The sequence below is a fragment of the Hyperoodon ampullatus genome (genome assembly GCF_949752795.1).
Source record: "Hyperoodon ampullatus genome assembly, chromosome: 10".
NCBI classification, from domain to species: domain Eukaryota; kingdom Metazoa; phylum Chordata; class Mammalia; order Artiodactyla; family Ziphiidae; genus Hyperoodon; species Hyperoodon ampullatus.
Genome location: NC_136923.1, coordinates 100,684,328 through 100,708,593, shown reverse-complemented (window position 1 = coordinate 100,708,593; position 24,266 = coordinate 100,684,328). Strand labels below are relative to the sequence as shown.

General features: G+C 54.9%; 1 protein-coding gene across 1 annotated transcript in view; it reads left to right on the top strand.

The window, feature by feature from the left end:
* Positions 1 to 23,686, top strand: part of RREB1 (ras responsive element binding protein 1) — a 137,333-nt gene extending 113,647 nt beyond the window's left edge. Inside the window, exons 11-15 of the mRNA XM_079713748.1 lie at positions 4,729 to 4,918; positions 5,977 to 8,869; positions 15,559 to 15,723; positions 21,010 to 21,810; positions 23,088 to 23,686. Coding sequence (XP_079569874.1) covers positions 4,729 to 4,918; positions 5,977 to 8,869; positions 15,559 to 15,723; positions 21,010 to 21,810; positions 23,088 to 23,599 — 4,561 coding nt within the window. The 3' untranslated portion in view covers positions 23,600 to 23,686. The remainder of the gene's footprint in view (positions 1 to 4,728; positions 4,919 to 5,976; positions 8,870 to 15,558; positions 15,724 to 21,009; positions 21,811 to 23,087) is intronic.
* Positions 23,687 to 24,266: the final 580 nt, after the last annotated feature.

Here is a 24,266-nt window from a genome sequence, read left to right as displayed (position 1 = left end):
GCACGTTTGGGAAATTTTACACAGCAGGCAGCTGAAATACAGATGAAACAAGTTGTCCAAGGTCACACACTCTGGCTCCCCATTCCCAGCTGGGACTCCCTGGTCCCTGCACCCTTCCCCCCACTGCTCCACAGCTGCCGTGCTCGGAGGACACAGCCTGCGGTTGGTGCCAGGTAATTCTGCCACGTGTGTATGGAGCGCAAACTTGGTACCAGATACCAGCAATGGGAAGGGTTTGAAGGTGAATAAGAGAATGAAGGAGGTGGTCGATATGTCTAGATAACTGGTGCAAACTCAGCGTTACTGAAAATTCATGGCTACGACAGAAAGGCAGTAATCCTTATCGCCACCTTCCGAGACACTCTCCCTTCCCTTGTACAACCCACGTGTGATGCCCTCACGTGGAATACTCATGGCCAGTAGACTCTGCACTGATGCCATAGTCTCAAAAGAGGAGGGTGTTCAGAAAGATCTCTGGGGCACAAAGGCAAAATAATGGGACTTTTCTTCACTCATCCTTTAAAATTTTCTATTTTTATATTTTATAATGTACCTGGTAGATTATATATGTGTGCATATAAATACATAAAGATACATAACACACACATTTATCCAACAGCAAGCCGATACGGGATAAATGCTCAAAAACGTTTTAACTCTAAAGTTAGAAGCTCAAGGTTAAAAGCTCAAGAAGCGTGCAGCCCACTGCTCAGGCCCACCTGCTCACCTTCTGCGGTTGACATGCAGGCTGCTGAGGGTCAGTATTATTTCTCCCCAACCTGTTTATGTCAGTAATACTTGTAATTATTTGCTGTAATTTAATTAAATTTTCTGTAAGCCAGCGAAATATTGGTTGTTTTTTTTTTTAAAGAATAGTCTGTGAAAACTAAGTTGGGCATACTTGCACATAACCCAGATTGGATGGGTTTTTGTTGTTGCTGTTGTTTGTTTGTTTGTTTTGCTGTCAAATTTAAGGTGGGCAAGACAGCTGTGAACAGTTGAAGAAACAATCATAAGAACCTAGGATGCTGCTTTAGTTTGGTTTGCAAAAATCTAAGTTCTTGCTCTACCTGAAAGCATCTAAAATCAGAAATCAAAGATGCTGTGTTATGAGTGTGAGTCACACAGTGATGACGACATGGATCTTCACTCAGTGGAGCTAGACTCAAACCTAAGTCCTTGGCCCCCAGAAAAGACGGGCGAGTTGAATGTGCAATGGAGTCTTGTTACACAGTAGGTACGTTCCGTGAAGTCCCCACAGACAGAGAGTCAGTGGGCGCTGAACCATTGTTCCTAGAGGAAACACAGGGTTAGTTTCCTGCAAGCCTCTGGTCACATTTTCATGAACTAATTGATACATAACATTGTTTTATTAAGTGTGTTTCTGTTTAAAGACACTCTATGTAGTATATACTGTTGACTCATCAACATTGAACTCAGCCGACAGCACTCTAGCTCACGCCTGAACGGAGCTCACCTAACACGCGTATTTTCTCCGCAAAGCACGTCACAACCTTCTTGCTCTTGGCGACACTGGGTGGCACTTCAGCATTACGCTTGGGGACCATTTTATTTTATTTTTAAAATTTATTTATTTTATTTATTTATTTTTGGCTGCGTTGGGTCTTCGTTGCTACGTGGGCTTTTCTCTAGTGGCGGGGAGTGGGGGCTACTCTTCGTTGCGATGCGCGCAGGCTTCTCACTGCGGTGGCTTCTCTTGTTGTGGAGCACGGGCTCTAGGCGCGTGGGCTTCAGTAGTTGTGGCTCACGGGCTCTAGAGCGTAGGCTCAGTAGTTGTGGTGCACGGGCTTAGATGCTCCGCCGCATGTGGGATCTTCCCGACCCAGGGATCGAACCCGTGTCCCCTGCATTGGCAGACGGATTCTTAACCACTGCACCACCAGGGAAGCCCTTGGGGACCATTTTAAAGAGCAGACTCATCAAGAAGAAGCACTAAAATGCTAGAAATGTGGCAGCACTAAAGAGACAGCGAAAAGGACACTTGTTTACCGTAGGAGCTGAAGCGAGAGGGCAGAGCGTCTCCTTGTCCAGCCCCAGCAGGGAACGCGTGCGTCAGGCAACTCGGATTCTTCCCGCTCTGTTCTCTGTTGCGTTGCCTGTCCAAGAGCACACCGCGAGTATTGACTTGGGTTTACAAATAAATTTTGGCAAGTAGGCAAATTCACAAACACAGACTCCGCAGATAATGAGGATCAACTGAATATGTTTTAGGTTGAGTAAAATATTAAATGTGCGTGATTTTTTTTTTAATGAGGGGGCCCCCCCACCCCACCCCTTTACCCAACTTTGATGAACGACCCTTTCTCTGCCAGGCGGAGTGAGCCCCGCTGTCTTCTGAGGGCGAGCGAGAACCAGGCCTCCGCTTCCATTGTGATGGGGTGATCACACACTGGCTGGGTTGCTAGGATGAATTGAGCTTAAGTATTTGTTGCAATGTCCCAACGCTGGTAAAAATTAATTATAAACACTTTGCAAATATTCTGCACAAAATATATGTCGTCAGTGCTAGTTGTTAACTCGAGAAGAGTGAGTCATCATGGACGTCAGGTGGGAAATGCCTGAGGGCCCACTGGGTGGCAGCTCCCTGCTGCCTTTGCACTTGTCCTTTCTTTCTTAACCTCCTCTCAGCCTCACCTTTCAGGGAAGGCACAGACCAGCTTCCAGACAGTTCCCCGAACTTCACCTGCTTGTGGCCCAGACAGGACAGAGGGGAAGAGGAAGAGGTGCAGGGAGAGAAAATCTGAACAGTGCAAGGGATTGCGGGAAGCAGGACCGGGGAGAGACGGAAGGTGCGCTGTACAGGCCCACGGCGTGAGAACTTTCCAAACCTATAGGCGTCTGGGTTCTCTGCGGCCATCCCTGCCCAGAGCCTTTATCACAGTCTGTGAGCTTAAACAGAAGTCCCTCAAAAGGGGTTTGTGTTTTGAGTGGCTTGTGGGAACCCAGCATGCTAAATTTAATTGAATGATGACAGGAATCTCGGTGGCGGCAAGATGCGGGCGCGTCAGCAGGGGGAGGCAGGGTGTCAAGGAGGTGGGGACACAGGAGCACGCCGCTATGCCAGCCACGGCCAGGGAGCGGGGCTGCACATACTTGGCACTGGTCTTTCAGCGCTACACGTGAAGCCCAGCTGCTTCATGGGTGATGCCGTTATCTCTTTGATTTCTAGAGAAGAATTTCAAAGCAAAAAAAGTTTCCATTAAGGTGTGTGCAGTGTAAGCTCAGTCAGGTCGCTGTACCCCTCTGTGCCCCAGATTCCTTCTCTGTGAGACAGGGATAAACCTGCCGTAGAGCTTTTGTGAGGGGCAGATGTGTTTGTATGTGTAAAGTAGTTGGAAAGAGGCGTGTATGTGTAAAGTAGTTGGAAAGAGGCGCTGTCCAGTGGGATTTCCTGCGATCCTGAGAATGCGCCAGGCCTGCACTGCCTGACGCGGCTGAGCCCGTGAGACGGGGCTCCTGTGACTAAGGACATTTTAATTCATTTAAATAGGGCTTTCATGGCCGCTGTATTCAGTGCAGGTCTAAAGGATGTGGGTGATGTCCTAATGATTGTTGGGTTTTGTTTTTTTTTTTGCGGTACGCAGGCCTCTCATTGTTGTGGCCTCTCCCGTTGCGGAGCACAGGCTCTGGACGCGCAGGCTCAGCAGCCATGGCTCACGGGCCCAGCCCCTCCGCGACATGTGGGATCTTCCCGGACCAGGGCACAAACCCGTGTCCCCTGCATCGGCAGGCAGACTCTCAACCACTGTACCACCAGGGAAGCCCCTGATTGTTGGTTTTTAAGATGGCTCTCAGTGAAGACCTAGAAGGCGGCACTGGCGTGAAACATGGAGAAAACGGAGCCACTGTTAGAAAGTGGTGTTTGTTACACGTCCATGTGGCCCAGGACGGGTCAGGTGTATGCAGTCATCTCTGAAGTGAAGCGTGATAGTCTTTCATCTTTCCGTGGACCGCATTTGTAAGAGTCTTTCTAGGATAGGGAGATGGCTTCATGGTAGGTGAGGGTGGGAGTATGAACAGAGCTCACATTTTGTCTTTGCTTCTTCCTGGCTGTGTGACCTCCACACGTTGCTGAACATTTTCGAGCCTCGGTATTTTCCTCTGGAAGATGAAGACGAGAATGCCCACCCACCTGCCGGGTCGTGCGCTACCCCTGTGGGGTGCCCTCGCACTTAGCGTGGGCTCAGCATTCGGGAGCTCTGGTTATTTCTTAGATAGATGGTAGTAATAGCAGAATTGAATACATAATCGCTGTCACGTGCTACCAATTCAGTTGGAGGATTTGATTATCATTTTATCCCAGTCACATATCGGGGATGCTGATGTGACTGCTCCAGCTGCTGTGGAAATCTGTGCTTTTTGGCTTCTAAACGTTTTGATAATCAGAATCCATGGAGCTGGGGGAGGGCAGTGTTCCCTCCACATCGTGGAACGCAGGTAAGAGCAAGTAGCCTCAGGTTCCCACCTCTCTGCTCTGTTCACACTTGTGCCGCCTGCAAAGACTGGGTATCCAGAGGCTGGTAGGACATAAATTTTTTTTTTAAGGGAGAGTCTTTTCTTGCTCACCATGAGGTGGCTGGCTTCTTGATGTCACATCCTTTTACTTTGCTCCATTGAAATGAAGCAACAGAAAACACAATACGGCTAACGGACAGGTGGACGCCCCAGCATGGCCGCCTCCTTACATCCTGTGTCTTCTTCCCGCAGATGTGACATTTGCTGCGTCACCTTCCGCACACACCGAGGGCTGCTGCGCCACAACGCACTGGTCCACAAGCAGCTTCCCAGGGACGCAGTGGGAAGGCCCTTCATCCAGAACAACCCCTCCATCCCTGCCGGCTTCCACGACTTAGGCTTCACCGACTTCTCCTGTAGGAAGTTTCCTCGCATTTCTCAGGTATTCCGACTGGCCCATGACTGGCAGCCACCTCCATGGTCCACACAGCTGGACTGAATTTCCTCACCTGGGGCTTCCTTTCCTTAAAATGCTGTCACTTGGTTTTTTTCTGTTTAATAGTACCTTTCTCTTGACATTCAGCTTGGCCCTTCCCATTTCATTGAGTTGTTGAGTTGACGAGGGTTGGCAGCCTTTTATTTTGTGTGCTGAATTTCATGTGAACTGGCGTATGAGTGTAGCTCATCGGTACTTTTCCCATTTGGGGGCATTTGGGTTTAAAGTTGTGAATTGTTCACGACCCCACACAGCCCTAGGTGAATTGAATTTGTATTTTTAAAATATTTCTTTAATATCGACATCACAGCTAAATATTTCTAGTGTTGTAGCTTCTATTCAAATATTTTGGGTCAGTGTTAGCCTGAGCTGTATTTGTGCTCTGCTTATAAAACACCTGCTAAAACTACTTTGGAACCCATTTTTTTTCCAAATTTAAAAAAAATTGAGGTAGAAGATATCAACAGTGAAATTCTTCCATCACAGAAGCCCCAGGCTCAGTGACTTATTCCACGGGTACATGACCATGTGCACACGTCCATGTGTGCACGTGCATACGCACATGTCCATGTGTGTACGCACCCACGTGTGTACACTCATGTAGCCCCCTCCCCCATGGTGCCCCTTCCCAGGCAGCCTCCTCCCCCGCAGTCACAGCGGAAGCCAGTTCTTCACTGATGGTGGTAGTTGCCATCAGTTAGGCTTGCAAGGCCCCCATTTTGAAAGAGAGGATTAATGCTACCTCTGTGGTGTTATTACTTAACCGTACTTCAGGGCTGCTCTGCCGAGACATCCTGGGGATTGGCGTCATTCATCGAGCAGATAGAATTCGTAAGATGCTTAGCTGGTTTCCTTGCTCAGCCCGGGAGTTGGTGAGCAGGGGAAGGTGGGCACCCTATGTGCCGTGGAGAAGGGCCGGGTGCCGGGGCAGCTGTGCCGCTTGGTGATCATTTCTAAATGCTCCTCTCTGTTCCCCTGCTTTCGCCCGCCCGGCTTCCATGCAGGCCTGGTGTGAAACAAACCTGCGCAGGTGCATCAGTGAGCAGCACCGCTTCGTCTGCGACACGTGTGACAAGGCCTTCCCCATGCTCTCCTCGCTCACCCTGCACAAGCAGACCCATGTAACTGCCGACCAAGGACGGGAACAGCTGCAGGCCAGGGCCCTGCCTGGTGACGCCCCCGAACAGAAGGTCTTCCTGGCCATGCTGGGCCTGCAGCACATCGAAGACGCCAGGCCTGCACTGGCCGAGGAGCCACTGCCGGATGACAACCAAGCAATACAGCTCCAGGCACTCAAGTGTCAGCTACCTCAGGACCCTGGCTGCACCAACTTGCTGAGTCTGTCTCCTTTCGAAGCTGCTTCCCTGGGCGGGTCTCTTACCGTCCTCCCGGCCACCAAGGAGAGCATGAAGCATCTGTCCCTGCAGCCCTTCCAGAAGGGCTTCATCATCCAGCCTGACAGCAGTATTGTGGTCAAGCCCATCTCTGGGGAGTCTGCCATCGAGCTGGCAGACATCCAGCAGATCCTGAAGATGGCAGCCTCGGCCCCCCCTCAGATCAGTCTTCCGCCTCTGTCCAAGGCCCCCGCTGCCCCTCTACAGGCCATTTTCAAACACATGCCCCCTTTGAAGCCAAAGCCCCTGGTCACACCGCGGACGGTGGTGGCCACCTCCACGCCTCCACCCCTCGTCAACGCGCAGCAGGCCTCCCCGGGCTGCATCAGCCCCAGCCTGCCCCCGCCGCCGCTGAAGCTCCTCAGGGGCTCCGTGGAGGCGGCCTCCGACGCCCACCTGCCGCAGTCCCAGTCGGGGGCGCAGCCAAACACAGCCGCACAGCTCTTCCTGCAGCAGCCGCGCCTCGAGCTGCCGGGCCAGGCCGAGATGAAGACGCGGCTGGAGCAGGACAGCATCCTCGAGGCCCTCCTGCCCCTGAGCGTGGAGGCCAAGGTCAAGCAGGAGATCACGGAGGGGGACCTCAAGGCCATCATGACGGCCCCCGGCGGCAAGAAGACGCCGGCCATGCGCAAGGTGCTGTACCCCTGCCGCTTCTGCAACCAGGTGTTCGCCTTCTCGGGGGTGCTGCGCGCGCACGTGCGCTCGCACCTGGGCATCTCGCCCTATCAGTGCAACATCTGCGACTACATCGCCGCCGACAAGGCCGCGCTCATCCGCCACCTGCGCACGCATAGCGGCGAGCGGCCCTACATCTGCAAGATCTGCCATTACCCCTTCACGGTCAAGGCCAACTGCGAGCGGCACCTGCGCAAGAAGCACCTCAAGGCCACACGCAAGGACATCGAGAAGAACATCGAGTACGTGACCAGCAGCGCGGCCGAGATGGTGGACGCCTTCTGCTCCCCAGACACGGTGTGCCGGCTGTGCGGCGAGGACCTCAAGCACTACCGCGCCCTCCGCATCCACATGCGCACGCACTGCGGCCGCGGCCTGGGCGGCTGCCCCAAGGCCCGCAAGCCCTTCGAGTGCAAGGAGTGCAGCGCCGCCTTCTCGGCCAAGCGCAACTGCATCCACCACGTCCTCAAGCAGCACCTGCACGTGCCCGAGCGCGACATCGAGAGCTACGTCCTGGCGGCCGACGGCCTGGGCCCCGCCGACGCGCCCACCGAGGCCCCGGGCAGGGTGGAGGAGGGCGGCGCCGCCCTGGTCGAGCGCAAGCCCCTGGCCGCCTTCCTGGAGCCCCAGAACGGCTTCCGTCACGGGGCCCCCGCCCAGCCGCTGCCCCCGCACGTCGCGGTCAAAGTGGAGCCCGCCAGCAACTTCGCGGGGGACTTCAACGAGCCCCTGGACTTCTCCCAGAAGGGCCTGGCCCTGGTCCAAGTGAAGCAGGAGAACTCGGCCTCCTTCCTGAACCCTTCCGCCTCGGCCCCGTACGACTGCTCCATGGAGCCCATCGACCTGTCCATCCCCAAGAGCTTCAGGAGAGGAGACGAGGACGCGGCCGCTCCCGGGGAAGCCAAGAAGCCTGAGCAGGAACCCGCGAGCAACGAGCAGGCCTCTCCCTGTCCACCAGCCTGCCCCAGCCTGCCGGTGACCCTGGGCCCCAGCGGGGTCCTGGAGAAGCCCGTGGCCCCCGTAGCGGCGGCCTCTGCCGCCAGCACTCTGGAAGCCCCGGCTCCGCCCCTGCAGGGCTCCGTTCAACTCGCCGTGCCCGTCTACTCCTCAGCCCTGGTCAGCAGCTCCCCACTCTTGGGCAACTCCACCCTCATAAGCAGCCCAGCCTTGCTGCGGCCGCTGCGCCCCAAGCCCCCCCTGCTTTTGCCAAAGCCCCCCGTGACAGAAGAGCTGCCCCCGCTGGCCTCCATTGCCCAGATCATCTCATCCGTGTCCTCGGCCCCCACCTTGCTGAAAACCAAGGTGGCTGACCCGGGGCCCACGAGCACTGGCAGTAGCGCTGCAGCTGCAGACGTTGTAGGGGGCGCCGTCTCCGAAGCCACCACCGATGTCGCCGGCAGGAAAAGATCCAGTGACTCCCCCCCTGCTGCCACCAGCCCAGAGGCAGCCTCGCCCACGGAGCAGGGACCAGCTGGCGTGTCAAAGAAGAGGGGCCGGAAAAGGGGGACGCGGAGCCGGCTGCGCACCAGCGGCGGGGTGGACCTGGACTCCAGCGGGGAGTTCGCCAGCATCGAGAAGATGCTGGCCACGACGGACACCAACAAGTTCAGCCCGTTCCTGCAGAGCGCAGAGGACGACGCGCAGGACGAGGTGGCCGCAGACCACAGCGGGCCCAGCGACGACGAGCAGCGCAGCCCCCCGGAGGACAGGCTGCCGAGGGCAAAGCGCAGCTCCTACGCCAGCTGCCTGCAGAAGATCACCTGCCCCCACTGCCCCCGGGTCTTCCCCTGGGCCAGCTCCCTGCAGAGGCACCTGCTCACGCACACTGGTAAGAGGGCCGGGCAGGCTGTGGCCCAGCCGCTGAGGGGCAGCCACGGGCGGGGTCGAAGGAGGGGCCCTCTTCCCGCCTCCCCATTCCTAGCTTCTCTTCCTCCTCAGTCTCAGAAGCAGGGGCTTGCCTGATGGGGCCGAGAGTTTTTCCCTGTGTGCTCGTATAACCAGAACGGCCTGTTTCCGTTGGCTGGGCCTCCGAGGGCTGCTGGTGAAGGGAAGGGTCAGGCAGGGTGTTTTTAGGTGAGATGGTCTTGGGCCATCGCATCCCTCACGTGGTCGAGGCATTATCTGCTTGGTTGAGGCATTATCATCTACTTGGTTATGCACAGGAGGCAGCTAGGGGAACCGGGACTTTGGCAGAAGAATTTGCATTCAAGGCAGCTTTTAAAATTGCAGACATTCTGTGAAGTTCTTTTGACTGCTGTGTATTCATAAAGGGAAATAGTGCAAATTCTGCAGTTACCTTCCAGTTCACTAAGGCGATTACCTCTTCCCCTGTCCATCGTGAGCGTCAGTGACAGAGCAGCTTTAGAATTTAAAAAATTTTGTATCTATACTAAAGTCGTTGGCTGTTGCAGAGAGAAACACGCAAATATAATTATTCTAAGTAACAGACTTAAGTTGCCAAAAAGATATCCCCAAAGTATTTTTCAAATGTTTTCGTGCATTGACTTTTAAAGAGAAGTTTGGGATAAGAAATACACTTTAAATAATTTTATACCAGGGACTTAGTAGTCAGTTGACCCTACAACTTAGTGTCATCTTAAGGTCATCTTAATTATGAGTTACTGAATATTCAAGCTGCATATTCAAAATTTACATCTTTGAACTAAGGACAGATTGGGTGAGATCCTTAACCTTTTGGAGATCACCACCCAAATGTTAATTGATAGGACCTAAAACAGAATAAAGAATGGTATGGTACAGCCTTGCCCGATAAAATACAGGATGCTAGTTAAATTTTGAATTTCAAATAAGCAACAAATAATTTTTAGTATGAATATCTTCCGTGCGCTGTTTGGGATATACTAAAAACTTATTTGTTGTGTATCTGAAATTCAGATTTAACTGGGTGTCCTGTATTTTTATTTATTTACTTATTTATTTATTGCGGTACGCGGGCCTCTCACTGTTGTGGCCTCTCCCGTTGCGGAGCACAGGCTCCGGATGCGCAGGCTCAGCGGCCATGGCTCATGGGCCCAGCCGCTCTGCGGCATGTGGGATCTTCCCGGACCGGGGCACGAACCCGTGTCCCCTGCATCGGCAGGCGGACTCTCAACCACTGCACCACCAGGGAAGCCCCGTCCTGTATTTTTAGTTGCTAACTCTGGCAACCCCAGGTAGCGCAGAGGCTCATGACGGTGTGGAGAGGGGAAGGTGGCGGGGGCTGGGTGGGAGCCACGCTCTGTATCCAGGTGGAAAGGCTTCACGCAGGGTGGATCCTCCGTAGAAGGCTGTTTCTCCTAAAAAGTTGGGACATCGGGAGGGGATGGCAGAGCTGTCCTGGGCAATGCGAGTGCAGAGGAGACGGGCAGGGCAGGGGAGGGGAGGGGTGGTGCACTGCAGGGTCTGTCTGAGGCTGGCTGCCACGTGGTCACGGCATCTCTTTCCGGCGTGGTGGGGCCTCAAACCCAGGCATCAGTTAGTAGGAGTGTCCGTCCACGGAGGACTCATTTAACAGGAACCAGAATTCCTAGAGAGCCAGAGAACCTAGAGAACCAGAATCGTAGAGTCTGTGCTGCATTTTCAGGCTGTCATTTTCTCTCCGTTTGAAATCATTTAAGCCTGACAAAGTAAGGGAACAGTTCTAAGGAAGAAAGCAGTTCAGAAAGAAGATGCTTCTTAGAGAGAAGGTGCCCCGCACAGCAGTCCCTCTTGCCGCCCTTTTTGGGTGGCACCTGTCTGTCTCCTGCACAGTCTGGAGAAGTGAGTATTCCCGTTACCGCTTTTGAGCAAGCAGATGGTCTGGGTGTGCTGCCAGCACCGCCTCCCCACCGCTGCTCCAGCCGGGAGCCCTGTGCTTGGCGGGTACCACTGGTTCTCCGCGCCCTGTTCTCTTCCCTGCAGCCAGCGGTCTCTGAGAAGACTGAGCCGCCCGTACTTCCTCTCAAGGGCCGTGCCGCGTCTTTGCAGGTGCCTGATAGAAGCTCCTTTTGAACGCCGAAGCGTCCTCGTTGGTTTAAAATTTGGTGGCGTCGGAACGGAGCAGAGAGATGGGAGTTAGTCTGAGACGGGGCGGGGGGGCGGGGGCAGGTGTAGGTGTGAACATGTTCTGCCGCTTCTCCCCCCACAGTCACTGTCCCCTGACGGCCGCGTCTGCTGCCACCCCGTCCCTCACATCCTGTGTCCTTGCCGGGGGGTCGCAGGCTTTTTCTCTTGAGGGGCGCAGTCGGGCGGGTAGAGAACCCTTCCAGAGCTAGTATTGGTGACCGGGCCACGAGGGCCATGTCGTCCCCATCTTGCCATGACGCAGTTGAGGTTTAGGGGGGCTTGAGTAATTTGCCTGCGGGCATTCGGGGGACGTGCAGTAGCGCTGGGGGTGGGAGCCAGGGTCAGGTTCCATCTGAGGATGCAGGGGGCGTGCCTCTTCTGCCCCCCTGTATCCTGACACGTGCCAACGCAGAAGATTGGGAAGTGTTTTGAGACAAGGTGGAACACGGCTGTGGACCACGAGCTGTTGACCAGAGACTTTGTGACCGTGGGACAGTGCTAACCACACGCTTAGACCTGGTCGAACGCTGGCGCCCGTGGGGCTCAGTTAACTTCCTTTGCTCTTTCACAGCCTCAGCTTCCAGCAACAATCTCAGCATTAGCTCCATTTAGTAATTTTATACAGCCCTCGGCTACGTCTGGTACAGTGCTGGAGCTGGACGGAGCCTGAAAAATCATGTGACCTGCCCACCCTTCCTGCATACTGAGCTTTTCCTGGTAGACGGCTCTGCTGTGGGATCTCCAAGTGCCCGGCTCTTGGCTTCCTATGAGGTGCTCCCTCCGTAATGCTGAAATTAGACTGAGGCTCACATGTAACAGAAACTAAACATGGACTCTGAAATGACCCTGTAAAACCTTGTTACACAGGGAAGAGGCTAGGGGGGCCGGGGTGGTAGTGTTAAACGCTAGCTGCATTCCAGCCAGAAGCTTTTGAGTGGTGTCCAGTTTTAAACTGGATTGAAGCAAACTGTGCATCTTGAGAGTTGGCCTTCCCAACCTCTCAGCGAATGCAAAGAATTCTAGCATCTATACATCGTCTCACAGACATGTTTCCAGTGCACCCCGCCCCCTAAATGGGCAGCATTAAGTAGCCCAGGTGTTAAGTGTCCAGCCAGGGGTTCACTGTTGCTCAGGCAAGGGGCACGTGGTTTCAGCCCTTTCTCTGCGTGGCTCAGGTTCTAGGAATCGCGTCTTAGGAGGAAGCTGGTGTCTGCTGGCGTACTGCGTGAGATCCTGGCGTGATCTCCACATACAGCCGAGTTTCCTCCTTGCCCTCCTCTGCTAGCCCCCAGCCTCCTGTTGAGGAGGACCGTCCTGGCTCCTTCCCTTCTCAGCCTCTTTAGGAGAGGATGGCTCACTCTTCCTGCCTTTCCCCCTCGTGAGCGTCCCGTGTGCTTTTTTGAGGCCACAAGTAGAGGCGAGAGTGCCAGAAAACAGTCCATTCCAGCCCCTTCCTCATCTTCCTCCTCGTGGAATGGACGGGTCGGCACCTGTGATGCTGAGGTGCCCTCCCGCTCTGACACCCCTGGCCCCCTGCCTTGCTCACTCTCTCATGGTTGGCTTTGCTGCCCTTTTTTGCCAGCCTGGGGCCCTCCCCACCCACCTCTCCCACCCGCTGTTCACAGGCAACCAGCGGCGGAGCTGAGACCCGTGAGATGTACGCACCTCAGTGTGGAAGCGTTTCTGACACCAGCCGTGTTTGGCTGCTTCCAGCTTTCTTAAGGGGCAGCTCTGAAAGCGTTTACCTGGCCGGCCCTGCGTCTGCCAAATCCTGAAAGACAGACAGACAGGCAGACAGAGGGAGGCCTGTGCCCCGGGCGGGGGCGGGGGGTGGTTACTGAGAGGCGTCTGAGGGTGTGCGGCCGTTGGACTTGCTCTGGTCGTTCGGCCCTTATTCCTTCCTGCCCGGTGCCTGCAGACGGCGGCGTCTCCTGAAGAGTTTCTTTCTTCGTTTCTTGACTGTCCTGTGGGAGTGAACGCTGCGGGCTGGCACCGCGGGGTGTGGTGGAAGGACGTCATGGGCCTTCGGTGCAGGGGTGGTTCCTCGTGCTCACAGGTGCGCTTAGAAACACCACTGCGGGACAGTCTTCTGTGGCTGCGACCAGATGAATAAAATCACTGGATACTTTCCACATAGATTACGAGCCAGCAAGGTTTTTCTGAAACCTGTATGATCATAAAATAGTCAAAGCGCTCTTGTTTTCCCCTGTCCATGCAGTCTGGAGGGCACACTGCTATGTAAAATGTGCGGCTTATGCTTTTAAAGACTGCTGTTAGTTGTCACTTCGGGAATCTTCCTAACTGGATACATTACTTTCAGGTCATTGAATCGTTTTCTACATTTAACCTTAGCATGACTCCTCATCATCATGGGACATCAGCCTGGCTATTCAAACCAGCTGTAAAAGTGAAGCATTTACCAGTGTGAAAATTACAGAGTAAATCATGTAAGGGGAACAAGCAAGAAACTAACTGCTTTATTTGAAATCAAGAACCAGATCACAGGTCATAGTCACAGCTTCTGACTTGTTTTCTTCTCGAGCCTGGTTCTCTTGTTTTTCAAACTGGCCTGACTCAGGGAAGCTGTGATGTTGCCTTTTGACAATAAAATGTTAAAGGAAAAGTAGTTTCTTCTTACTTAACACAGCCTGAATAATTATTAAACATTATGTTCAACTTGTAGTGAAAAGCGAGAAGGGTGCACAAAAAAACATTAAAATACTTTACAACTAGTCTTCACGCAAAAAGCGTGATTTTTTTTTTTTTTTTAATGTGAGCATTTTTATAAATTTAGCACAAAACACCTACAAGCTTTGTGAAGCAGTCGGGTTCTCCACTTCATCCTCTCGGGCCCAAGTGGAACGCCTTAGAGGTGCACGGGCCCGGTTTCTGAGTGTCTGATTCCACCTTCCCAGGCTTCTAATTCCGTGGTGTTTGATGGTTCTAGGCATCTGTGTTCTTAAAAACCTCTGCCAGTGATCTGGAACCATGGCTCAGGTGGAAGTGGATGTCCCCTTTCTTTGGTTACTGCTGATGCTCATACTTGGAGTGTGGGGATTCGGGGTCACACACGGTGTGCTCTGTGCGAATGGCGCCCCAGAGTTGTGCGGCTGGCAGTGCCAGTCCTTGTCCTGAGAACTCTGGGCTCCAGGCCCACGCTGCTCATTCCCTGGGTGCCTGGACTTGTGCGCCTGCGCTGGTTCTGGGGTCCGTTAATGCTCGTCTAAACCTGAATGGAAGGCTGAAGCCCAGCCCCACCCCACCCCCCTTAGTGTTTCCAGGGAACCGCGCTGATTGACTTGCCTGTCATGTCTTGATGTGTGTGTGATCATGGCAGCCCTGGGGTTATGAGACAGCCGTGCTGGCTGCAGCTCTATGAGTCCTGTTTGTTGGTGCACGAAACCTTTTCCCTGTAAAATCAGAAACCGGGACCTTAGAATGTGGCACTCGGGGCGGGGGGGAAAACAGAAGAATCCAGTGATGCAGTAGCCGATAACCACGCCTCCTCCGTCCTGGTGCCCGCCCACTCCCTCCCCTGGTCCCTCCTCTTGCCTTCTCTTTGTCCTCGTGGTCTGCCCTGGCTTCGCCCCCTCGTCCGTCTATGCAGACACCGGACCGGGTGCTGAGGAGCCTGCAAAAGGAATCGAAATGGAAGGAGGGGAGAGGAGCCCGGTCAGAGCAGATAATGGCCGTGGAGGAACAGGCAGGTGGCCCACTTGTGGGGCTGGTGGGGTTAGGGGCCGCTCAGTGACTCAGCGTCACACGCGGGCTGCTGAGTGGAGCACGCGGCTTTGACTAGACTCGCACCACCAGCAAGAGCTTAGAGCAAGGGGGACAGAGAACCTTCGTGCGCCAAGCCGACCTCCCCTGTCTTGCCAGCTAGAACCACAGTGACCTTGGGCAGAGGTCAGACAGGAGGCATCCCGGGAAGTCAGAACTCAGCACTTGCAGTCCAGATGGGAGGGCCGGACCCCAGAGACATCCAGAGGGTTCAGGATCCCTCCAGGAGGCCCGGGCGTTGCCCTCCATCCCCTTCGGTTCCCCACGTGCACGGTACTTGCCAGGCTGGAGACTGTCGCAGGCGTCTTCTCTCTGTGATGGACATCGGTGTTCTCCTGCTGTGCTCAGATCCCTTCACTCACCTTTGCTGTTGTGGTTATTATGTAAGATTTGTAACTGTAATACTGTTTTACTTCAGATATGTATCTTGGTTTCATTGTTAACTTTTAGTATTTTGAAGACAAATCTTTCATCCCACTCAGGATAAGGGAAGGTGATCATTTGAGTTGCTGCTGTTCTCAGTGTTTTGTTGTTTTTTTTTTAATGTATTTTGTTTATTTTCTTAAAAGAAAGGGGTTTGGTGGGGGGGGGTTGGACAAATGCCAACGATCCCAGGAGAATGAATGGAAAGCGATTTTTCTTTTTCGTTGCAGTAGAAAGCCAGATAAACATGTATTTTTTTTCCCGCTTCAGGTCAGAAACCCTTCCCCTGTCAAAAATGCGGTGCCTTCTTTTCCACCAAATCTAACTGTGAACGCCACCAGTTGCGCAAACACGGAGTTACCGCCTGTTCCCTGAGAAGAAACGGGCTTATCCCCCAGTCAAAAGAGAGTGATGTTGGAGCCCATGATAGCACAGGTAGTGCCTCCAAGTGATGGAGAGGAGGGCGCCGCAGGAGCCCGTTAGCCGCGCCCGGGCCTCCGCGCTGCGGCTGGGGGCCTCCCCTTCTCTGCAGGACCCTGAGGCATCCTGCTGGCATCCCAGCAGCAGGACGGGTATGGGGGCCACGGAAGCGCCCCCAGGCTGCTTCTCTGAGCTGCTAGAGAAGATCTGTTCCCCACCCGCCCACCCCAGATGCCTGTTCCTGCCCTTTGCCCTGTGGAGCTGGGCTGTGCAGGAGGGTGCACAGTCCAGCTCTGCATAGGAACACATCTAAAAGGGATGTGAAACTACTCGGGTGTTGTTTTCTCAAACCCCAGCGTCTGCTGCATCCTACAGAGCAGGGATGGGCCCACTCGGATGTCAGGGTGTTGCAGGAACTAGTGATGCTCCACCCTCAACAGGGAGGGGCCGGGCTGGGTGGGGTGTTTTTCTTTTAAATAACTCTTTTCCCAGTAAAAAAAACTTTGTCTTGTTTGAAAAAGCACTTTGCATGTCCTTTCTTTAATCACATCTCTGCTTGACCCGAATCCGGGTATTCTTCTCATGTGCTGATATGTGCTTCCTTCCTCCGGCCCCTATAGAGCAATTAACAGCTGCCCCGTGCGTCTCCTGCCACCTTTTTTTCCCTTACAGCTTCTGTATTTACTCGTGTCCTCTATTCAATATATTCCATTATCTCCAACTGCTGGGGTTTGGTGTCCCTCACCCCCCAAAACAAATAAAACAGAAAATCGGCTGCTGCAGGTTACTCAGACACAGGGCTGGTTGGCCAGTGCTGAATAACTATTGCAGGTATGGGTTCAGTCTGGCAAGTCTTGAAAGCTTGACGTTTCCCCCTTTTCTGAATCCGAGGAGATTCCCCCCAACTGTGCTTTTCTAGGGTTGTGACTGTGTCCGGGCTTCTCCCCCTCAGACTTGGGTGGGTTGGGGGCTGTGTTGTCTGTGAGTGTGGACTGGAGGGTCGGGCTTCAACCCCAGCCGCGGCCCCCTTGTCCTTGGCGCAGTTACGGGGGAGAGGGGTGCCGTGAACGGGCAGCCTCTGCAGGAAGAGGAGCTGGTGCGGAGCCCTGTGCTCTTGCCCCACACCTCCCACAGAGCCCAGTGAAACAAGCCCTTGAACGGCCAGGCCCTCGGTTGTGGTGTACCCAGACCCTCTCGGGGTATAAAAGCGTAGGCCAGTCTGCCACCCCCCCTCCAGCGTCCAGGTCCACGTGACTTGCCAGGATCTTGGAGAAGAGAAACGTACAGGTCCCGCGGAATCTTGCCGTGACTTGGGTGCCCTCGAGCCCGAGGTTGCTGGGTGGTCTGCTGTTCAACCCCAGGAAACTGGCAGCGAGGCTGGCAGAGCACACGTTCACTGGGATGACCCCTCTCAGTGTTTGAGTGTCAGCTGCCTCATCACGTCTACCCAGCCCATTTCCTCACAGCCCATCACGGTCCCAAAGGAGGGAAAGCAGCTGACAGTCGAGGTGGCCGCGGGGAGCCCTTGGTTTCCCACGCTGGCAGACAAGTCTTAAAGTGTAACAGCCACGTGCTGGATGCATACTTTGGGTTCGGCATCTTGATCTGTATGATCAAGGAACACCAAAACCAGGGCTCCTGCAGGCGCAAAGCTGAACAGAACTTACATCTTAGCTTCGGTGCAGCCCACATCTTCATGGTGGGTGGATTTACTTTTTAAATTGCAGTTATGAGTTTTGTTTGTCCAAGTCCCATCAGCACCCTCCTTGCCCTGACCCTGCCTGGAGGTTGTGTAGGTTTCCTTTAAGGGACAAAGCCTCTGGAAAAAGAAAGTTCAGTGAGAGTTGTAATGTGAAACCAGCAAAGAGAAAAATAAAGGTTTGGTTTAAGTGTGGTCACAATCCATGGTGAGAAAGAGGGCTGAGAGGTAAGATGGGGAGAAGGAGGGTCAGGGCGGTGGATTTCAGTGCTTTCAAGGGGAATTTTTTTAAACCAGGTAAGCATGATGGATGGAGTGAAGGTTTCTTTCCGGCTCCTTCCCATGAAGTTAAAAGTGAGGCTTTGGAGAAAGACCGTAAAAACACAAAGGCAGGAAATGACCAAGGCAGTTCTTGAGGGATTTCTAGGTTTATATGCCTAGGTTGCATTTTCTTAAAATCCCAGCACATGTTTTGCAACGTAGGTCTGACTTTTTCGATCGCATAAGGTCTCACAAAAATGCGCCCTAGATTTTCCCCCAAAGGCATGCTGAAGATGCTCCGATGGGGGCAGTTTTAGCTGAAAGGGACATATTGATAGGTCAAAGCTAGGCTGAAACTGTGATTCACTTTCTTGTGGGCAGAGGTGTCCTGGCCCACTTTGCCCTCAGGGGATGCTCCTGGTTCTTGCTCAGACAACGCCTGTAGGAGCCTTCCTATCTGTGGGCACCTGCATGTGACTTTTCAAATCAGTGTAAACATGGACTTTTTTTTTTGGCCTCGCCTCACGGCTTTTGGGATCTCACTTCCCCAACCAGGGATTGAACCCGGGCCCACAGCAGTCAAAGCGCCGAGTCCCAACCACTGGACCACTAGGGAATTAATTCCCCAACGTGGACACTTGAAGACTGTCCCTCAGTGGTGGCCCCCTTGCCGGCCCTGAAGGCGACATACGGGCATGGACTGCACCACGGGGAGTGCTGGTCTAGACAAAGGGGAGGCTGTGCCCCTAGGCGTTGAGGTCAGTACATTGTCACCTCAGTTGGGTGACGCGAAATTTCTAGGAAGCAGTAGATACTTAACTGTTGCGACACTGCGCGTTGCATCGGAGGAGCTTTGGGCTTCTTATCTACTAGTGCCTTCAGATTCTGTCTGCTTCCTCTAGCAGTTTTCTTAGATGAGCATCACAAATGGGGGACTGGCTGACAGGGACAGAAAATCAACACAGTTTTCTTCCCCCTCCCTCCCCCTCCCTCCCTCCCTTTTTTACTTTACTTTTCTTTTCTTTTCGTTTCTTTTTTTGGCTGCACTTCACAGCTTGCAGGATCTTAGTTCCCCGGCCAGGGATCGAACCCAGGCCCCCTGCAGTGGAAGAGCAGACCACTGGACCGCCAGGGAAGTCCCCAAATCAACACATTTTTAAAGCCGCATTGCTTACAAAAGTCATCAGCTCCGCCACCTGCACTCGGAAGGGTGAGCAGCTGCGGAGGACGAGGTCAAGATAGGACCTGGCGCTGTAAGGCGGGTGTTCACGAGACAGAGGGGGCTAAGTGCGTTGTTCCCAAGAATTGCTGAGAAGAGCCCTTGGTGCTGCTGGGAACTTGAAGGGCACCAGCTGCCCTGCTAAAACACGCCCCCTAGTGGACGTTGGGTAGAACGCAGCAAGCCCTCTCCACTCCTCAGAGGAAGCGAGTTGGCCTCCCATTGCCTTTAGGGTGAGCTCTCCATTATCCACACTTAGGGAGGGCCCAGGAGTCAGAACGATCTGATCTTAGTGTATTATCATAGTATTTTTACTTGGGTTTGATTTCAGAATTCACTGTGAATTTTCCCCCCGAAGTTTATCATCTTAAATATATCCTACTACAGTTGAAATTTTAAATAATCCATGCTCTTTGGTGGAAAAAAATTAATAATTAAGTGAAACCGCCTAGAGTATACTGGGACAAATAGGGAGTAACCAGAGATCAACCCTCCCCTCGCCGTTTTGTGGGGGGTGTTTTGTCTTTTTTTTTTCTTTTTGCTTTTAGTGTAACTACCCACGGAACCAACAAATAGGAAACCAAGCATTCTGTATTTTTTTTATTGTGGAGTTTATACCAAAAGCCATTTAATAGGTGCTCTCCGTTTGCGTGATTCAAGAAAACGAGCATCTGGTTTTTCCCCTGGAATATGGCCTTGATGTTGGTGTGCATGTCTCAGGGGTCATCACCTTTCATCTTTTGGATAATTGTCAGAAATCATTTAAATTGTCAGAATTTCATTCAAAAATTTTATATGCACCCCACAATTACTTGTTTCCTTCTGAAACCTTTTAAGATACTCAAATAGTGGTTGCCAAAAAGTAGTCAGAATAAAACCAGTGAAGAGAAGGAAAGTGGGAGAGCCGTGTAGACTGCTATAGGTGAGCCGAGAGCCCCAGGCAGTGTAACCGTGGCAGGGCTGGTGCAGCTCCTTCGCCCCCAGCCCAGGGCTGCGTTGGTGGCGAGTCGTGGAGCCTGTGACTCAGAGCCACGGGCCTGGGTCGGTGTGGCGGTGGTCTGCTCTCATCAGGTGAGACTTCAGGTTAGATGTGTGAACTTGTGATCGGAGACCTGGCGTGATGAGGGAGGTGCATGTCACATATGTGCCATGAAATAACGAATTTTATCAGCCTGATGTCACAGTAGTCCATTGGCTGTTGCATCTGTAGTTAATAGTCGGGTTCAGCAAGCTTTAGCTTCACTATCAGAGCACATAATAAAATACTGGCTAAGACTTTGTTCAACCAGAATAGAGAGGAGATGGTGCTTTTGATAAATACCGTCATCTCTTTGGTGTTGATACTGTTACCACCAGGCCAGCCCTTAAGAAGGCTGATAGAAACTGGTGGCCTGACCACATCTGGTTTTGCTGTGGAGACTGGACAGGTAGGAACCACTTGAGAGACAGGAAATGTTTCCACTCCCTACATGGGGTCCTGACAGCTGCCAGGGGGGCCTGCAGGTGTGCATACAGATGTGCATGCGTCTCCTGTTGCCTGGGACCTCTACTGGAAACCACCCATCAGGCGGGAGCATGTGTATGTACCACATACACAGAATACTCGCTTTGGGCCACTTCCTGTGAGGCGCTCCCAGATACCGTGTTTGGGGGGGCGGGCCTGTGTAGGCTGCATGTGTACACAACCTCTTTGCACTGGAAAATAACTTCTACGGCTCAGCTTCCTCAACCTCCCTCGTGCTGCGAGTCTCTGGAATGTGCCAGCTGTCCTCTCTCGCCGTCGCTCTGTCTGGCTGCCCCTGGGGGCCCCGAGCATCCGTGTGTGTGCCCGTGGAGGGGGCTGGCTCGGCATGGTGCGGGGGGGGAGGGAAGGGAGGCCGGGAGCTGCAGGCGCAGCTACCCTGTGACCCCAGCCTGGGTGCGGCTGCTCCTTCTGCCTTTTAAAAATTAACCCCAGATTCGTCTTGGCCCTTGAGGGACATAAGGGGTGAGGGGGATTTGGGTGAGAGAAGTCCTGGCGGGGGTTGGGAGACAGGCCCCCTGGGGGTGGGTCACGAGCGAGCCCTCGGAAGGGGCGTGTCTGGTGGCCCGGGTCTCAGCCTGCCCCGTGCTTGCTCCGCAGACAGCCAGTCGGACACTGAGGCATCGGCGGGCGGCGAAGTGCTGGACCTCACCTCCCGGGAGAGGGAGCTGCCGACTCCGGAAGGAGCAGCCGAGCCCAGCCCGGTCCCGGACGAGTCTGTGGCGGAGGAGGCGGAGCCGGCGGCAGCCACGCCGATGGCCGGGGAGGAGAGGGGCGCCGAGGAGGACGTGGAGCCCGAGGAGGAGCGCGCGGAGGAGGAGTGGGACGAGGACGCAGACAGCCCCGAGGAGGACACGGTCAGCAACAAGAGCCTGGACCTCAACCTCGCTAGCAAGCTGATGGGCTTCAAGCTGGCCGAGGGCGAGGCCGGCGCGGGCGGCGGCGGGGACCCGGCGGCGCAGGACCACAGGCACGCCCGCCACACCTGCCATGTCTGCGGCAAGAGTTTCAAGTTCCTCGGGACCCTCAACCGCCACCGCAAGGCCCACGGCCTCGAGGAGCCCAAGGACAGGAGCGCGGCCCCTCGGGAGCCGGAAGCGCCACCGCCCACGGCCCCCGAGCTGCCGCAGAGGCCCGCCGAGCCCCCCGACCAGGCGGAGGCCGTGTCCGAAGCCCCCGCGGAGAAGCAGAGCGAGGAGGCCGAGGGCCCCTCGGATGGGGATGGGGAGGGCCTGGCCGAGAAGAAGCCCTCGGAGAAGAGTGAGGACGACAAGAAGCCAAAGACAGACTCCCCCAGGAGCGTGGCCAGCAAGGCAGACAAGAGGAAGAAGGTGTGCAGTGTGTGCAGCAAGCGGTTCTGGTCCCTGCAGGACCTGACCCGGCACATGAGGTCACACACAGGTGAGGGGGCGGGGCCGAGGGGGAGGGCTGCTGGCGGAGGCTGCGGGGGGGCGGGGGCCGAGGGGGCGGCGAGCCGGCCAGGTTCCCGTCCTCCAGCCGCCGTGGGCAGCAGGGCGCCCTTGCCGAGCGGGGAGAGAGCCCGGGTGAGCTAGCAATTCTAAGGGCTTGTCCAGCTCTTAGCACTCGGAGGGCACGGGCTGGTGCAGTGGACGGCCGAGTGGTGTTCGCCAGCGCGTTTTGATCGGCCTCTTAGCCCTCTGAGCCTCCGTCGTCCTGTCTCTAGAATGGGGATGATGGCTGCCCTGTCTGGTAGAAGCATCTAGAAGAATGTGGGTTTGGCCCGGCGGGGGGGGGGCTGGGGGTGTGGCCGGCGGAGCAGGCGGTGCGGCGGGGCTCCGTGGGGCTCGCGGCCCGGGGCCTGTGTGGGGAGGCACCCGGGATTCGTCGTCAGCCAGCAGGTGCTAGGTCGGCCGTGCAGCGAGAACCTTGTCTGTTCTTGGCTCTGCAGCAGCGGGGCTGATGGGCCGAGTGGGGCGGTCACCTGGCTGCTGCCTGGGCACGTCCTTGCTCCTCCTGGAGCCCACCGCCTCTGGGCTTGAGGCTGCAAACCCCAAGGCAGCGCCTGTTGTTTTGGTAGAAAGGCCGCCTGGATGTCCTCATGAAGCCAGAAGATACAAGCGATTCTTCCCCCACCAAACAGAAAAGCTCCTCTGTGTCTTGGTTTCAGCTTCCCTCTCCTCCCAGCGGCCAAGGTTCACACGTGCCCCCCACACACACCCACGGCCCTGTGCTGGGACTTGAGGGCACCGGAGCTTGGCTCCCAGCAGAGGGCGATTCTTGGGGTACTGGCAGGTGGTGCTCTCAGCTCCGTGTTTGCAGGCGAGAGAGGAGGCCCCAGCTGCTCTGAGTCAGAGCACAGCATATCTGCAGCTTCGACTTGGGAGCTGCCACCCTGCAGGGTCCCTGGCGATGGTGCCCGACCCTGGGAAGGACGCCGCTGCTGGGTTCTTCCAGGCCGGTCTGGTTGTCCCTGAGGTTCCGCTTCTGGGACTCTGGTTCCTGGATCAGATGTGTGAAGCCTGGGCTGAAGGACGAGGAGACAGGGCTGTGTGGGCCTCCGCTCTCCTCCCTCCCCGTTTTGCCAGTTCAGACAGATTAGGTTTCCTGTGAACGGGAGGGAGGCCCGCCCCCTCGGGCCTTCGCCTGCTCTCGTGCGGAGCAGGCAGGTGGGTGCCGGTGGCCTCGCTGACAGCCGTGAATCTCTCTTCATCCCCCAGGAGAGAGGCCGTACAAATGCCAGACCTGCGAGCGAACCTTCACCTTGAAGCACAGCCTGGTTCGCCACCAGCGGGTCCACCAGAAAGCCCGGCACCCCAAGCAGCATGGGAAGGACAGCGACAAGGAGGAACGAGGCGAGGAGGACAGCGAGAGCGAGTCCACCCACAGCGGCACCAACCCCGTGTCGGAGAGCGAGGCGGACTCGGCCCTGCTCGCCAGCAACCACGTGGCCGTCACCCGCAGCCGGAAGGAGAGCCTGGCCCCCAAGGACGCCAGCCGCAGGGAGGAGAGGGCGGCGGCCCGGACGGCGGGTGCCGGCCAGGCTGAGGCCGGCAGGAGTGCTCCCAGGGCCGCTGCCGCAGGCAGCCCCAAGGAGCAGGCGTCCCCGGATGACCCTGAGCGGGAGAGCCCGGCAGCCCTCGTGCAGGACCTGCTGGAGCTGCCCGGCAGGAGGCCCGCCCACCCCCTCCTGGCCGCTGCCGACAGCGCCTCGCTCCTGGGCCTGGAATGACAGCCCGTCCTGCCCCCCAGCACACAGACGAAAGCCAGCAGAGCAAAATGTCCTGAGTCTATATTTCCCGAGGTTTCCTCAGTGCCCTTCAGCTCTCGGGGTGGGGGAGGGAGGGGGAGGGGGTGGGGAGAGAGGCCGGCGCCTCGCTCAGTGCCATAGCCTTACAGACCCATGCGGAGATGCAGCACGTGCGACTCGAGTGCCTTAACTACTTACCAGCCCTTTGGTGTCGTCTTGGGTGTTGTGTTTTCCCAAAATGACTTCTTAAAAAACAAAGCAAATATTTTAATGAATTATTTGGAGAGGACCTTTTCTTTTAAGCATTAACGTTACCTTCTGTTTTGGTGTGTGTTAACTTGTTTTTGCAATTCTGTGATAGTAACGTTTGTTCTGTGAGCTGGAAACAGAAGGAAAAAAAAAAAAAAAAACATGCCCTTGGATACCCATGGCCAATAACTGGAAGAAAGTGATGTGAATTTCATGTAAATTCCCAGAGGAAATGTGGATAAGATGCTCATTTCTCAACTAGACTTTTTTTTTTTTTTTTTTCTGTTTGCTACATGGTGGAGCTGTAATTTGGTCCTCGATATATTGCAGGATGTGGTTGATGAAGGTTTCCAGTTTGGTTCAAGCCAAAACCAGGAAAGATTCTAGCTTCGACCTCGTA